Source organism: Mus pahari, chromosome 17 (genome assembly GCF_900095145.1).
Source record: "Mus pahari chromosome 17, PAHARI_EIJ_v1.1, whole genome shotgun sequence".
NCBI lineage: Eukaryota > Metazoa > Chordata > Mammalia > Rodentia > Muridae > Mus > Mus pahari.
This window is the reverse complement of record NC_034606.1, coordinates 5997424-6015280: the sequence shown is the minus strand read 5'-3', so window position 1 is coordinate 6015280 and position 17857 is coordinate 5997424. Positions and strand designations below refer to the sequence as shown.

The 17857-nt window shown below is 40.0% G+C and overlaps 1 protein-coding gene across 1 annotated transcript in view; it reads right to left on the bottom strand.

Moving 5' to 3' along the window:
* Positions 1-9164: 9164 nt before the first annotated feature.
* Positions 9165-17857, bottom strand: part of Dcaf13 (DDB1 and CUL4 associated factor 13) — a 36271-nt gene continuing 27578 nt past the window's right edge. Inside the window, exons 9-11 of the mRNA XM_021216777.1 lie at positions 13022-13157; positions 11569-11732; positions 9165-9348 (exon numbers count right to left, since the gene is read on the bottom strand). Of these exons, the coding sequence (XP_021072436.1) occupies positions 9261-9348; positions 11569-11732; positions 13022-13157 (388 nt within the window). The 3' untranslated portion in view covers positions 9165-9260. The remainder of the gene's footprint in view (positions 9349-11568; positions 11733-13021; positions 13158-17857) is intronic.

Genomic DNA, 17857 nt, shown 5'->3' with positions numbered 1-17857 from the left:
GAGAAGAAGAAGAAGAAGAAGAAGAAGAAGAAGAAGAAGAAGAAGAAGAAGAAGAAGAAGAAGAAGAAGAAGAAGAAGAAGAAGAAGAAGAAGAAAGTTAAAATAGAAACAAAGGAAATTTTGCTTCAAAATAAATGAAATGAGGAAACCAATTAGCCCTGAAACTGGTCCCCAACCTCTACACATGCACTGGACCTTACAAGCACACATACCAACCCATATGATTGAAGTAAATTAATTAGTTGAAAAAATAAGGTAGACGGGGAGTGAGGAAACCACTTGATGTCAACTTCTAGTCTCCATAAGCATGGGTACACAAATGCTCACACACATATAAACCCATTCCACATAAATCTCATATGCATCATACATTCACAGGGAGGGAGGGAAGGAGGGAGGTTATTATGAAACTAGTGTTTCATTTCTAGACTCTTTCTAATGGAAAACCAAGTTATAAATAATGGATAAATTTCAAAAGTGGTTCATAAGAATGTATTTTAAATCTTAATGCAGCTAGAATAAGAATTTATACAAATCATCTTGAAGAGATCCATTATAAGTCTTCAACAAACTGAGCTGAGCACCTACAATACATCCAGCAGATGCAGCATATGTAAATTATAAATATATGGGGCTTATGCTTCTTGTAGAGTTCTGTAGTATATTAATTACTTTTCTCATTGCTGCAACAATATGCTTGACAAAAGCAACTTAAAGAAGGAATTTATTTTAGTTACAGTTCAAAGGCATAGCCCATCATAAGTGTCAGGAAAATGAAGCAGTTGGTTGTGTTGTATATGTACTTAGAATGCAGAAAAGGATAAATGTTGGTGTTTAGGTTGTTTTTTCCTTAAAATTTTCTTTTAAGTGTTAAAAAGTTGTTTTCGCATTTGTGTGGCTTGCCCTGCTTTCTCCTTTGTTTTCAGTTTGAAACTTTGCTTATGGAGTGATGCCATGCACAGGTAAGGTGGTCCCTCAACACTAATTAATCCAATTTAGAAAATCCCACAGGCTCGTCCTCTAGGTGATTTTAGAGTCCATCAAATCGACAATTGTCTTAGTCGATGTTCTATTGCTGTGAAGAGATACCATAATTACGGCAACATTTTATACATGAAAGCATTTAATTGAAGCTTGTAGTTTACAGTTTAGTACATTGTCACCATAGCAGGGAGCATGGTGACATGCAGACACGATGCTAGAGAGCCTCTGGTTCCACAAGCAAGAGGAAGAGAGAGACATGGAAGCTGGCTTGGGCTTTTGAAACCTTAAACCCAGACCCAGTGACACACTTCCTTCAACAAGGCCACACCTCCTTACCCTTCAAATAGTGTCACTCCCTGGTAATCAAGCATTCAAATCTAAGCCATGGGGCACACTCTTATCCAAATCATCACGTTCCACTGCCTGGCCTCCATAGGCTTGTAGCCATATCATAACGCAAATATCCATTCAGTGCAACTTCAAAAGCCTCCATAGACTATATCAGTCTCAACACTGTTTTTTTTTTTAATTTTTATTAAGATTTACTTAATGTATATGAGCATTATGTTGCTGACACACCAGAAAAGGGCATCAGGTCCAATTACAGGTGGTTGTGAGTCACCATGTGGTTGCTGGGAATTGAACTCTCTTATGACCTTTGGAAGAGCAGACAATGCTCTTAACCACTGAGCCATCTCTCCAGTCCAACACTATTCAAAAGTCCAAAGTTCAAAGTCCCTTCTGAGATGTAAGGAAATCTTGTAACTGTAATCCCCTATAAAATTAAAATGAAAAAGCAAACCACATACTTCCAATACCTAATGAGAAGGAATACACATTACCAACCCAAAGGAAGGAAAGGAAGCTTAGTGAAGAGATTCTAGACCAAAGCAAAACTGAAAACCAGCTGGGCAAACTCCAAATTCCCAATCTCCATGTTTGATGTTAAAACATTCTTCAGATCTTCAAGATCTGAAGCATTCCTGACTGCGGCACACTTCTCTCACTTGGGCTGGTTCCACACCCAGTCTCCAGCTTTCCTTGACAGATATCCCATGACTCTGGCATCTCCAACATCTTAAGGTTTCCAACATAATCCAGGCTTCACCTTTACAGATTCATGCAATGGCCTCTCTGGGCCCCCATGCAGGGACACCCCTGATGCATGCCTGACGTCAGTGGCCTCCCTTAGTATCTGAGGGAGATGTCACAACCCCTTTCTTTCCTTTCTGGGATGAAAGTTGGCCCCCTCTTTGAATGACATTTGTATCAGATTTATGTTTGGAATAGTTTCCTTCATTACTTAAGCTTTTCTTTAAAATTCCTTTCTCAGCTGGAAGCTTAGGTGGGTAGTCTTTCCCTGAGGTCATCACTCCCTCTATTCCATTTAGCATCAACTTTTTTAAAAAAACTTTCTATTTCCTTGAGCATAGATAGGTCTTAGCTCCATGACATTTCCTGGCGCTCCTTTGCTCCTCAAACTGTACATTTTTCCTTACTCAGCTTGCTCCTTTTCATTGTAGATTTGCATAAGAGTGTACACTAATAACCACATGGCACAGTCAATACTAAGCTGTCTTGAAAAATCCTTTGCCAACATCATTAGTGCAATACTCTTCAATTTAGCCTCATGCAGATTTCTTGCACAAAGTCAAAAAAGCAGCTACATTCTTTGGCAAAAATATCACAAGAATGGTCTCTAGGTTAGTTACTAATTTTCTCCCCCTCTGAAACTTCTTGACTTTCCTGTCCTAGTTCACATTGCTCTCAACACTTTTGTCTATGCTCCTACTAGTATGGCCCATTGCACCCTACTGGCAACAAGCAGCAAGGGCAGGCCTGTCACAGCATACTCCACTCTTGTTACAGGCTTCTGTCTTAGTCAGTGTTCTATTGCTGTAAAGAGATACTATGACCACAGCAAGTCTTATAAAAGAGATCATTTATTTGAAGCTTGCTTACAGTTTCAGAGGTTTAGTTCATTGTCATTGTAGCAGGGAGCATGGTTGCATGCAGGCAAACATAGTGCTGAAGAAGTAGCTGAGTTCTACATCTGGTTTCACAGAAAGCAGGGAGACAGAGAGAGATACTGGGATTGACTGGAGCTTTTGAAAGCTCAAAGACCACCCTGCAGTGACACATTTCCTCCAACAAGGCTTCCTCATTCTTTCAAATAGTGCCACTCCCTGGTATTCAAGCATTCAAACCTATGAGCCTATGGGGAACATTCTTATTTAAACCACCATTAAAATATTATCTGTTGCATCAGGCAATATTTTCTTAAAAAATACTTCTTAGGAAGGCAAGATATATTTAAAAGATAAGGGTTGGGGGTATACTTCAGTGGTAAAATGCTTGCCTGTGAACATGTACTGGACTGGATCTATGGCATGAACAAAAGAAAAAAATGCTCACAAATTAGAATCCTTTCTAATGTAACTAAAGAATTGTGAGACTATGCATGGTTACAGCAACAGAAATTGACTTTTTCAAACTTGGGAAGAAAGGGGACTTGTTGGAGAGGTATGCAGTAATCCACACGCTGACTAGGAAGACTGCATTCCAAGGCTGGAAATTGATAGGAGCTGGGGAAGATAAGTACAAAGTCACACTAGAGAAACGATGTTTGGAATGTCTCCATGTGTATGACTGCCCATACTTAGACACTGCTAGAAGCTCTTCTGTGAATTGTTTGAAAACTTGCCCTATACAAAAGCATCACTAAATTCAAATTCAAAATCTTTTTTTGGGGCGGGGGGTTTGTTGAGACAAGGTTTCTTTGTATATCCGTGGCTGTCCTGGAACTCACTTTGTAGACCAGGTTGGCCTCGAACTCAGAAATCCGCCTGTCTCTGCCTCCCGAGTGCTGGGATTAAAGGCGTGCGTCACCACACCCAGCTCAAATTCAAAATCTTGAGCAGGAACACCCAACTGCTTTTGTTCAGAGGAAGCCTTTAAGCTACACCATTTCTAAGAATCACACAGCATGTATTCCATCAAGATAGATTCTGGGTAGCCAAGAAATTACAAATGTTCACTGCACATTGCTTGTAACACTTTATCAAGGTTTTATTATAATAAAGACAGAAAATTCCAATGTAAGATTTTTAAACTGTTTTCAAAGGCAACAAAAGTTCTGCTCAAGAACTACATCCACTGGATGTATCCACTGTGGTTCCCAGTCCCAGCTCCATCTATAGCGCCTGCTGCATCTGAGGCTCAGGGATAATTGAGGAAGAGAGAGGGGGATGATTGGAAGATCTGGAGGAACAGGAAGTTTGTATGAGACTGAGTCTCCGAGAAACCCATGAATTTTCATCAGTATGGGTGCCTAAACAACACCTGGACGAGGACAAAACCAACAGACATCCCAGTATGGCAAAAGGAAAGCTCAAGCTATAGGCAGCTAAGGACTGCTAAGAGCGAGAGAGTCTTCCCCTGGGAAGAGCACACCATTTTGTCACCCACTACCAAATGTCCAGGCCTGAAAATATACATACAACTAACACTATAGACTGAGCAGGGTGTGTGTGTGTGTGTGTGTGTGTGTGTGTGTGTGTGTGTGTGTGTGTGCAAACAACTAAAGAAAAGGAGGCTAGGAATTTGAGGGAGGGCAAGAAAAGATAGGTACATGGGAAGAATTGGAGGGAGGGAGGAAAGAAAAGTGGGAAAGGGATGTTTTAATTAAGAAAAGTACCTTCATTGGCCAACTGAAACACCATCCTAGGTACCATTGATTTGATTCTTATATCTTGAAGCAAGCAACTTCAAGATTTCAACTTACTGAGAAAGTTTTATTATTTTAATCAGAAATCTCCATGTATATAAAAGTGTAGGTACATTTTACATATGATATGACAGTCTCAGAGGGTAACTAGAAGCAACTTAGTTATCATGGATTATAAACAGATTTGGAACGTGTTTGTTCTGTCTTATTTACTCTATTTAATCAAAACTTAAGTAAAATCATTCAAAGATATAATCTCCTGTAGGAAATGCTTGACATTTATTTTTATGAGTAATAGCAATTTGAAAGACACAGATGGCTGATGAGAAATTTTACTACAAATGAAATTGAATTCATTCATTATAATCCAGATTGCATAATGCTATTCAAAGCTTTACATTTCACTTGGAAAGAAAACTAATTATTAAGATTGCTTTTTACAAATTAGTCTTCTGGCCCATTTCTTCACAGAATCGTGACTAGAGCCAAACCTATTTGTTCTGACTTAGTTATGTCTGAGCTTAAAACTTTTATATCTGGGTTTCCATACATACTTTGATGATACTTTTAAACCCAAATGAATTTTTATATTAAGATTATAAATTTTGAGAATAATAATTTTAGAGGAACATGAATTACTATCATACCAATCTCAGTGGTTAAGTATATACTCCCTGGTAATTTTAACTATTTAAAGAAATTTTCACATCACCTAATATTTTCATTTCTCTACCACTTCCATTTTATTTCTGCAAAGGATAAAGATAAAATTTTCTTTCAGGTAATTATAAAGTCTGCAAGTTGTGTCCTTATTGGGCACACAGAATGCTGGGACTTAGTTCTGGTCTGGGAAACAGGGCTTTGGTTGCTGAGAATGATTACAGTGTGGTCAGTAGTCTAGTGGTTTCACAAGCTTGGTCAAATTTCCAAGGCTCATCAGTAGAAAGGTAGATGGCACAAGAAAAGGTTTCAGTGTGGTTGTTTGGTTTAGCAGCCAGATGAAGCAAGTACACAGTCCATTATGCAAGAGACCTGCACTTGGTTAATTGTCATGATGAAGCAGACTTGGAAAGGAGGGGCTAAAGTGCAGCCAAATGGAGAAATGATAGAAACAGAGATCTACTCCTAGGGTGGAGGACGCTGAGTCTCAAGCCTTTATATCTTTCCCATCTGTTAGGAAGAACAGAGACCAGAAGGAACCTCGGGAAGTATTTACAGGTACATATCCAGAGACCTAGGCAATGAGCTAGAAAAGCAGGTCATCAACAGGTACTAAGGGTGACATTCCCCAGGACCTTTCATCAATTTAGCAATGAACAGCCCCAAGTCATCCCAGGTACCTTCACATTTTTCTTCATATCACTGTGTTGCTATTATTTTGGTGATTAGCTCAAATGTACTGGGCTTGCCTGCCCATATACAGCTTGCTCTAGGTCATGCTAAATCAGTGGCCAGAACCAGATGTCTCAGCTAGTAACTCTGCTTTAAGGACCCAACTCCAAATATAAGCAGTTCTACCCCCTAGGAACTGAAATGGAAGGCAGCCAGTCAATGGGTCACTAGAACTGGAAAGTCAGGCTAAGGCAACTGCTTTGAAATATGCAGTGCTGAACAGGAGACCAGAAGTCAGTGTCTGGAGATCACAGGGTAGGCAAGACTCGCTCAGTCAGTAGTATCTGCTTCAGCTGTACTGAAACCCTGTCCCTGCGGTTCTGCCACTCCTTCCCATTTCTCAAATTTCCTTGAGGCGAACACTCATTCTAACAGAATGATCCCCAATCTGCTTCCAACCATGTGTTAACTAGAAATGGTTTTTATCTTTATGTTGTCATAGACATTCACCCTCTCCCCTCCTCCTCCCTTCCTCTCCTTCTCTCCCTCCCCCAACCCCTCTGTTGTGACTCCACCAAGTGAGCTGATATTTGAAGTATGTTCCACCACATCTTCCTTCCAGCTTCTCTGACCCTCTTGCACCCACCTTTCTATAGTGCTGGTACCACCACACTTAGTTTTTGTGGTGGGGATCAAACTTAGGGTCTCAGGTGAGAATTTTACCAGTGGAGCTACATCTCCAGCCTATCTAGGCTTACTTTGAAAGCTGGCCCTAAAATGGATTTTTTCCTTTGGTGGTGGGGTGTATTATGGGATAAAGACCCAGAGACCTCTGCCTCCCTCCTGTTTTTATGACTAGGCTTCTCTGGTCTTTGCAAAGCGTGAGGTGGTGTAGACATTAGCCTTGGCTCACTGTCTCCTCTTTTGACCACCCTTACCTATGCTTTTTCTACCCTCTGCTCTAAGGCTCCTCGTGTTAAGCTTTGTGATCCATTAATCTCTCATATCCCTTATCTCTCCGGAGAAAGAATATTAACCCAAACTTTATATATTGACCTGGAACAGAAAGTTTCTAATAACTTGGCATTGCTGGAAGACATTTCCTTCCTTCTTTTCTAATGAGCAAGTTTTTAATTAACACACTGGAGAGATCTTGAATTTACTTTGAAAACATCCTTTCTTCACTTCTAAGCATCCCTGCAAGGCCAGAATCAGCAAGCATTTGATACACTACTCTTCCCGGGGATGGGGAGTGGAGGAAGGATTGTGGGAGGGGTGACCAGGAGGGAGGTGGTGAGAGGGATGCAAAGTGAGTAAATAAAATAGATTGATTAAATTAAAAGAAAATGTAGTAATAAAAGTATCAAGGGAAGACCAACAGAGCCAACTAACCTGGACCCTTGTGGTCTCCCAGGGGCTGGATCACCAGCAAAAGAGCATCCATGGGCTGGACCTAGACCCTCTGCACAAATGTAGCAGATGTGCAGCTTGGTCTTCATACCCATCTCCCAACAACTGGAGCAGGGGGCTGTCCTTGATTCCGCTGCCTGCCTGTGAATCCTGTTCCCCTAACTGGGCTGCCTTGTCTGGTCTCAGTGGGAGAGGATGTGCTCAGTCCTGCAGTGACCTGATGTGCCAGGGTGGGCTGGTATGGGGTAGGTGGTCCCCCTTCTCTGAGAAGGGGAGGGACTGTGTGAGGGGTGGACTGGGAGAGGGGGCTGCAATCAAAATGTAAAGTGAATAGAAAAAACAAGCAAACAAAACAACAACAAAAAACCCAAAACCAACCCACTGCTTGCCTCTGGAGGGCCTGCTTCTTCCTTTCCCAGCAGGTAGGCCTTTCTTTTCTGCTGCTGTATTATCTTTCTAAGATATCATAATGCTCTGCAGTTACTTATTTTCTTTGAGATTGACCCCTTCAGATTATGTAGACTGAGTACAGACTATATGAACTGTTAGGAAGAACTCCCTTTGGGGGTTCTTACAGGAATTCGACATAAATTAATTTCAAGTAAGTGCATAGAAGACACACTGTTTAGAAACCAGCAGGTCAACAGATATTATTGTTACAAGAGACTCTCTGTAGGTGGTAGGTATGCTATTCAAACAGAGAATGCAAGAGATGACCCTGAGGCTTGAAGCAAAAGAACAAGTTCATTCCAGACACTGCCATAAGTGCTCATGAAGAAAACTAAGCATAAAGCTGGTACTGCCCTTAGCTTAAAAATTATACAGACAAGACAGACACACAGAGGGGTGAGGGGACACAAGGGCATGTACACATGTGTGAGCACCTGCTTGCTAGGACTCAACACAGGTTGATGAAATCAGAAAATACTCATTCAGTAAACAAGCTATCACTCACAATACCTAAACACTGGCAAAGATGGATTCACCATGCTTCAAAGTCCCCGCCATCAAACACTTTAGTACTTTTAACTCGGAATTAACTACTCAAAGGCCCGAGCTACTCTCCAAAGACATCCTGATTACCTTATTGTTTATACCCATGACAGATCATTACCCAGTCTGTTTCCATCAAAGGGAAGGGTCACACTGACCACGTGGCAAGTCTTAATAAGAAGGCATTTGATATCCACGGGCAACTTTGTCTTTTCTACTTCTGCTCTTCTCTCTTCAGCAATTTCTCATTGCCACCATCCTTACTCCTTTCAAGATCTACTCTGACAATGTCACTTGAGAAACCCTATGTGTACATTTTTTTACAAGAGACCATGAATGCCAAAATTGACATTTCAAAAATGGTCAGAATCATGCTGTGTCTAGATTAGCCTAGGCTTGAATTACAGGAAATCGCTCGTGTCTCTGACTAGTCAGGCTCTGTGATGTGAGGGACACCGAAATATCACTATGGAAACCAGGTTGTAGCAGGAGGTAGGGCCAGTGACTCAGCAGGTGGCACTTCTCTGCATGGCAGTAGCATCAAATGCTCTGACAAGGCACCAGGCAAACATACCAAGGTTTCATTTGTTACATAACAAACGAACTGACAGGTGATTTTGCTACTGTACAGCCAGCTGTAAGATCAGTGTAAGTAGTAAGAAAAGCAGAGAAGCTGAAGCAGGCAGGGCAAAAGAAAGAAAAACACACAACTACAGTGTTTACTATTAAACCAGAGCCAGGACTTTTATTTACAGAGTTCCCAAATCAAAAGTAGCAAATAATTATATATCAAACTTGGTAGGAAGAGAAAACATTATTTCACAACCGCCACTACGTGTTTCTTCCTCTCTGACACAATTGGCACAGATCCAGGCTTGCTATGTTTGCGACGATTCATTTCCCTAAAAATAAACAAAATATATAAAATATGAATAAATACATAAGAAATTATCTCAGTCAAAAGAAATTAAACTACCTCAGCCAAAAGAAATTAAATCATAAAGCATTTTCTTTCACTAGAACTAAACTTAAAAAAAGAATTTTCCAATAACAATAAGGTAAAAAGTTACATTCAACTTTTGTTATTTAATTGTTTCATATTAATGATCAGTGTCTAAGGCCATACCACCCTGAATGCACCTGATCTTGTCTGATCTTAGAAGCTAAGCAGGGTCAAGACTGGCTGATGGGAGATCACCTGGGAATACACCTTAGTGCTGTATGCTTTTGAGTCTTTAATCCCAGTACTCAGGAGTCAGAGACAGGATAATCTCTGAGTCAGAGGCCAGTCTGGTCCACACTACCAAACTGGAGACTGTCTCAAGAAAAACCAAAAACCAACCAACCAAACAAACAAACACCTAAAACCCAGCATCCTTTACTGAGTTTAAAAATACCAGTTTGGGGGCTGGTGAGATGGCTCAGTGGGTAAGAGCACCCGACTGCTCTTCCAAAGGTCCGGAGTTCAAATCCCAGCAACCACATGGTGGCTCACAACCATCCATAACAAGATCTGACTCCCTCTGGAGTGTCTGAAGACAGCTACAGTGTACTTACATATAATAAATAAATAAATCTTTAAAAAAAAAAAAAAAAAAAAAAAAAAAAAAAAAATTTTAAAAAAAAAAAAAAAAAAAAAAAAAAAAAACCACAGTTTATTAAGAGACATAGATATGATTAAATTCCAACATGTACCCAAAGAGCATAACAACAGTAATTCATAACAAAACCCAAAAGCTCTAAAAACTTCCACACTGCATTAATCATGGGCTCCCGAGAAGGCATTCTACAGGAGGAAGGGTGGGAGCTGGGCAAAGCCCTGCTTTGGATTCTAAATGTAGCTCTCAGAGGTTGAGGAAAAAGGATCACTTGAGCCCAGGAATTCAAAGCTAGCTTAGGAATCACAGTGAGTCCCTTACCTCAAGAAACAAAAGAAGACATTAGATCTCAAACAAAATTAGAATTTTTTGATTGTTAAATATGAGTTTTAAAAATTCTTTGCAGTCCAGACTGGCTTTGAACTCATGGTACAGAGTACTGGGATTATAGGTATGGGCTACTATGCCTAGTTTCTTTGAATTCATTTAGAAAATACACAGTATGTTATAATAATAGCTATATGACAACTGATTTGCTTTGGTTTTTTGTTGTTGTTTTTTTTGTTGTTGTTGTTGTTTGTTTTTTCCTCAGAGCTGAAGACTGAACCCAGGGCCTTGTGCTTGCTAGGCAAGCGCTCTACCACTGAGCTAAATCCTCAACCCCTTGTTTTTGTTTTTTAAGACAGGGTTTCTCTGTGTATCTCTGGCTGTCCTGGAACTCACTCTGCTGACCAGGCTGGTCTCAAACTCAGAGATCTGCTTGTCTCTTCCTGCCAAGTGCTGGAATTAAAGGCATGAGCACCACTGCCTAGCTACACTGATTGTTTAGCATTATGTGTCGGTAGCTTTAGCTCTGGGGAGACGGAGACAGGAGGATCTCCAAAGTTTACGACCAGCTAGTCTAGCAAGTCGGTGATTTCCAGGCTCAGTGAGAGGCTGTTTCCAAACAGCAAGATGGAAGGCGATACAGCAGAACACCTGCCCTCGGCCTCCGGCCTGCACATGTACTCACATACACGTGCATATTCACTTACACACACACAAGCACATGAGAAGGGGGGAGTCATTTTTTAAAGTGGAACATTTCATGAATTTGTTTCACAGGGGCTATGCCTGCACTGTTCCAAATTTACTATATCTGCTGCCCAAACAAGCACAAGTGCATTTTAAAACCGGAGTCCTTCCCTCATCCACGCTGGACTGAACCCAGAGGCTTGTGCTCCAGGTACTTCCTCTACAGTGGTTCTGTCTCTCCAACTGAGAAATTGTTTTGTTTGATTATTCATTCATTTCATTTGTACTTTAAACAAATGTCCTCAAAAATAAATAATGAAGCTTTCATAATCTTATGAGATTATGTCTCCCTCTCTTTGGGAAAAGTGAGGAAAGCCCAGAAAAGCCATTCACGCATGTGTATAGGCCACTCCTTTATGAGAAAGTTTCTGCTTGATGATGGCGATGACAGAGATGAGAGGGAAGACAGCTGAGAGCACTGAGGGAAGAGTCAACTGTCTCAACACATACTTTCGGCGACGAGCTTCCTTCATCACGCGCTGCTCCTGAATCTGGCTGTAGATAGATTTCGGGAGATGTCGGTGGCGAGCAATCCGTTTTACATGTGGATGGTATTGAAATTTTTCCTTTAACTTCTGGTTATAATCATTTGCTGCTTTTTCTCGTGATGTAAGCTAAAAACAAAATGCATTTTGTTATCTCAAATTTTTATAGTTGTCTTGAGCGTAAAAATCTAGGAAGCACCTCTTTCCCCTTGTCCCCAAAGTTCAACTTTTACTACGCATAAACAAAATCAAGTAAGCGTGTCAGTATGAGCTGCAGGGCCAGGCTCTGCAGCCCTCAGAGGCTGAGCACACTAGGCACAGGGTACAGAAAAGGCATCCAGAGCAGTCAGTCAATTTAGATTTTGGTAAAAATCTAACTACATGAAAATAAAAAAAGCATGTAACCCCATAAGTAAGTTTTGTTTAACAATGCTAAGAATAAAAGAAACACACTAGAGCATTCTGTTATGAATGGGGTCTGAGACACAGCGAACACTAGTGACAACTGAACTTAAAGTAGAATTACCTTTGATTATTGCTTACTGCTGCTTGACTTTCCTGCCAGGGCTAAGCAGAAATCATTTCAAACCCAACATCCCTTTCTTAGTACTTGTTTCTCACATAAACAGATTACACAGTCCACACAGGAAAGTGAACATTTAGAAAATATCAACAATGACAAAAACCACAAGTCAAACATTATCTTACAGCCCAGATGTAGCTGCAGTTTCATAGAATCTATTTTAAATTTGGGTTTTCAGGTCTTTGCCATCAGACGATCTCTTAGAACTTGCAACCTTTGACATGTTGCAATAACTACTGCTTTAACAGTTCATTCACATCTTACATTTCTACTCTCTACATCATCTACGTCCAACCAAAGAAAACAAAGAATGATGGAGTCCCAGTAGTGTCAATGTAAATTGGTAAACCCTTTTGCAAGTGCATTTCTGTATGTGCACAGGTACAGTAGGTGTCTGTGAAGGCTAAGATCGACACGGGATCTTCTTCCATTGCTCCCCACCTTATTTCTGGAGACAGGTGTTCAATTCAACTAGTTGGCCAGTCACACTAGCTAGTGAGCCCGAGGGACACTCCTGTCTTCTTTATGACAGAGTGCTGGCCTGCTGCCAAGTCTGGCTTTTTTAAAAAACAAGGAAAGAGAAGAGAGAAGAGAGAAGGGAAGGAAAGGGAGGGCTGGGGTCTTGTTTCCCAAGCACTCTAACAAATAAGCCAGCTCCCCAGCCTTGAAGGTGTCTTTGATAGGAAAAAAAGTATGATCGAGCCCTTGATTTGTTGCTAACTTCCCATCACAATGGTGTTACCCGAATAAGTACTTCAAAAAGTTCTTAACAATGAATGATAGTCAATAAAATCGCAACCTGAATTTGTAGCAATGAAAGAAAATCGGGCCTTACCACACCCAGTTTTTCAGACGCATTAGCTTTCCACAGTCGGATGTTCATTTCATCAGACCCACACATGATGTACTTGCTGTCAGAAGTCCATTTCACACATATCACATGTTGCATTCGCTTCGTATGATACACTTCCCTGTAGAAAAGGAATTAAGTTAATATTTTCAGGAGTTGCAGAAGAGATTTTCTTTAACCACTGCCTACTGATGATCAGAAAACCACTTTTGTGTCTGGAGGAAGTATAAAAGGACAATTCAATTTCAATTCATTGTATTTTCATTGAACTTAATTAATTTGGTTCTATTCTAAGTGCTTGGGAATTAAAATAAAACAAACAGACAGACAGATGGCCTAACAGAATTTACAATTTAATAATGGAAATATAAACACACTAAGCAAAATCATTCATACAAAACTCCACAAAATTTGGCTTCTCCTCTTCCCTTTTTCTTCCTCCCTTTTGAGTTTTTTGTTTTGTTTTGAAACAGGATTTCTCTTATCCTACTCTGTAGACCAGGGTAGCCTTGAACTCAAAGACCAGCCTGCCTCTGCCTCCTGAGTGTGCAGGGATTACTGGGGTATAACACCACTTCTGGCGAGAAACGGCTTATTCTTAATATGTACTCATCCACAATTTAATTTGGATCAACAGCCACTCTTTCCTCAATGGTATTTTACTAGAAAATAAGATGAACACAATGGCCTACACAAAGCAACCTATCGTGCTCAGTCCAGCTCCCATTTTTGCTTGGGTACACTGTTCTGAGCCTAACTGAAGTGCAAGTTTATTTATAGGTGAGAAAATGCAGGGAGGGCTGCAAAAATGTCTGATAGGCTGAGGTAAGAATCAGTTAATAAATGGCGATGTCAAGTCATCCCTATTTGGAAATACTGTGAAACATGCTAAGTGAATTCACAGAAGAAACTATATTGAGAAGTGTTAAGAAGAGCATTTCAAACAAGTAAAAGGTCATAGAAATTAAGATGAGACTTCTTAATTCCAAACAGAAAAAAAAAAAATGAATCCAAATGCAGATGGTATGACAGGTGCACAGTAAGGTAAGAACTACAGGACAGGGTTCCTTCTAATTGGCGCCAGCACTGGGACACCTTGGGCCCAAACTCGGAGGGCAGTCCCACAGTCTCCAGAGGACTTTCCACCCCGCAGGAGCCCTAGCACGCCCAGGATCTTAGGATCACTGGTGAGTGGAACACAACATCTATTCCAACAGAACTGGGGGTGCCTGGGGACAGCTGGAGCACAAGCACAGGAACCCCGCCCAATTAGTGGCTCAGGTTCCTTCAGTATGGCACTGGTCTACCTTGGTTTAGAACTCAGCGGACAGCCCCATGGTCCCCAAAGGATATACCACTTCCAGGCGTTCTAACATGCACAGGATCTTAGGATCCCAGGATCGCAGGAGCTTGGTCACACCAGGATCTCAGGGTCTCAGAGGAAGCCTGACTGCTAAGACCTCTGACACACCCAGAATCTCAGTATCATAGGATCCCAGAATCATAGGATCCCAGAGAAAGCTGGACTCTGAGGAGTTCTGACTCAGCCAGAATTATAGGAAGGACAGGCTCCAGTCAGATATACTGAGGGCAGTAAGCACTTGAGATAATCAGATGGCGTGAGCCAAGTGTAAGAACAGAAACAACAGAAACCAAGGTTACTTGGCATCATCAGAACCAAACTTTCCCACCATAGTTAAGTCCTGGATATACCATCACACCAGAAAAGCAAGATATGGATCTAAAGTCACTTCTCATGATGATGATAGAGGACATTAAGAAGGACATAAATAACCCCCTTAAAGAAATACAGGAGAACACATCCAAACAGGTGAAAGAATTGAACAAAACCATCCAGGATTTAAAAATGGAAGTAGAAACAATAAAGAAATCACAAAGGGAGACAACTCTGGAAATAGAAAACCTAGAAAAGAAGTCAGGAGCCATTGATGCAAGCATAACAAACAGAATACAAGAGATGGAAGAGAAAATCTCAGGTGCAGAAGATTCCATAGAAAACATTGACACAACAGTCAAAGAAAATGAGAAATGCAAAAAGTTCCTAACCCAAAACATCTAGGAAATCCAGGACACAATGAGAAGATCAAACCTAAGGATAACAGGTATAGACAAGAAGGAAGAATTTCTAAATTAAAGGGCCAGTAAATATCTTCAAAAAAAATTATAGAAGAAAACTCCCCTACCCTAAAGAAACAGAAGTCCATGAACATACAAGAAGCCTAGAGAATTCCAAACAGGTTGGACCAGAAAAGAAATTCCTCCTGACACATAATAATTAGAACAACAAGATAAAAAAAAAAAAAAAAATAATTAGAACAACAAATGCACTAAATAAAGACAGAATATTAAAAGCAGTAAGGGGAAAAGGTCAAGTAACATATAAAGGCAGACATATTAGAATTACACCAGACTTCTCACCAGAGACTATAAAAGTCAGAAGATCCTGGACAGATGTCATACAGACCCTAAGAGAACACAAATGCCATCCCAGGCTACTATACCCAGCAAAACTCTCACTCACCATAGACGGAGAAACCAAAGTATTCCATGACAAAACCAAATTTATACAATATCTCTCCACAAATCCAGCCCTTCGAAGGATAATAAAGGGAAAACACCAACACAAAGAGGGAAGTTAAGCTCTAAAAAGCAAGAAAGTAATCTTTCAATAAACCTAAAAGAAGATAGCTGCAAGAACAGAATCCCAACTCTAACAACAAAAATAACAGGAAGCAACAACTTTTCCTTAATATCTCTTAATATCAATGGACTCAATTCCCCAATAAAAAGATAGACTGGTTATGTAAACAGGACCCAACATTTTGCTACATACAAGAAACCCACTTCAGTGACAAAAACAGACACTATCTCAGAGTAAAAGGGTGGAAAACAATTTTCCAAGCAAATGGTCCCAAGAAACAAGCTGGAGTAGCCATTCTAATATTGAATAAAATTGACTTTCAACCTAAAGTTAATAAAAAAGATAAGGAAGGACATTTCATACTCATCAAAGGTAAAATTTACCAAGATGAACTCTCAATTCTGATCATCTATGCTCCAAATGCAAGGGCATCCACATTCATTAAAGAAACTTTAGTAAAGCTAAAAACACACATTGCACCNCACACAATAATAGTGGGAGANTTCAACACCCTACTCTCATCAATGGACAGATCCTGGAAACAGAAACTAAACAGAGACACAATGAAACTAGCAGAAGTTATGAAACAAATGGATTTAACTAATACGTATAGAACATTTTATCCTAAAACAAAAGGATATACCTTTTTCTCAGCACCTCATGGTACCTTCTCCAAAATTGACCATATAATTGGTCACAAAACAGGCCTCAACAGATACAAAAATACTGAAATTACCCCATGCTTCCTATCAGATCACCATGGACTAAGGCTTATCTTCAATAACAACATAAGTAATAGAAAGCACACATACACATGGAAGCTGAACAACACTCTACTCAATGATACCTTGGTCAAGGAAGAAATAAAGAAATTAAAGACTTTTTAGAGTTTAATGAAAATGGAACCACAACATATTCAAACTTATGGGACACAATGAAAGTAGTCCTAAGAGGAAAACTCATAGCTCTGAGTNCCTCCAAAACGAAACTGGAGAAAGCATAAAGGAGCAGCCTGACAGCTCACCTGAAAGCTCTAGAACAAAAGGAAGCAAAGTCACCCAAGAGGAGAAGACAGCAGGAAATAATCAAACTAAGGGCTGAAATCAACCAAGTGGAAACAAAAAGAACTATTCAAAGAATCAGCCAAACCAGGAGCTGGTTCTTTGAGAAAATCAACAAGATAGACAAACCCTTAGCCAGACTAACTAGAGGGCACAGGGACAGTATTCTAATTAACAAAATCAGAAATGAAAAGGGAGACATAACAACAGAATCTGAGGAAATCCAAAAATATCACCAGATCCTACTAAAAAAGCCTATACTCAAACAATTGGAAAACCTGGATGAAATGGACAATTTTCTAGAAAGATACCAAATACCAAAATTAAATGAAGATCAGATTAAAGATCTAAACAGTCCCATATCCTCTAAAGAAATAGAAACAGTCATTAATAGTCTCTCAACCAAAAAAAGGCCAGGACCGGACTGGTTTAGTGCAGAGTTCTATCAGACCTTCAAAGAGGACCTAATTCCAATACTGCTCAAACTATTCCACAAAATAGAAAGAGAAGGAACTAAACCCAATTCATTCTATGAAGCCACAATTACTCTGATACCTAAACCACACAAAGATCCAACAAAGAAAGAGAACTTCAGACCAAGTTCACTTATGAATATTGATGCAAAAATACTCAATAAAATTCTCGAAAACCAAATCCAAGAACACATCAAAACAATCATCCATCATGATCAAGTATGCTTCATCCCAGGTATGCAGGGATGGTTTAATATATGGAAATCCATCAACGTAATCCACCCTATAAACAAACTCAAAGGAAAACAAAACCAAACCAAACCAAACAAAACAAAAAAACATGATCATCTCATTAGATGCTGAGAAAGCATTTGACAAAATCCAACAACCCTTCATGAAAAAAGTCTTGAAAGGATCAGGAATTCTAGGCCCATACCTAAATATAATAAAGGCAATATACAGCAAACCAGGAGCCAACATCAAACTAAATGGAGAGAAACTTGAAGCAATCCTACTAAAATCAGGGACTAAACAAGGCTGCCCAATCTCTCCCTACATATTCAATATAGTACTTGAAGTCCTAGCCAGAGCAATTCGACAACAAAAGGAGATCAAATGAATACAA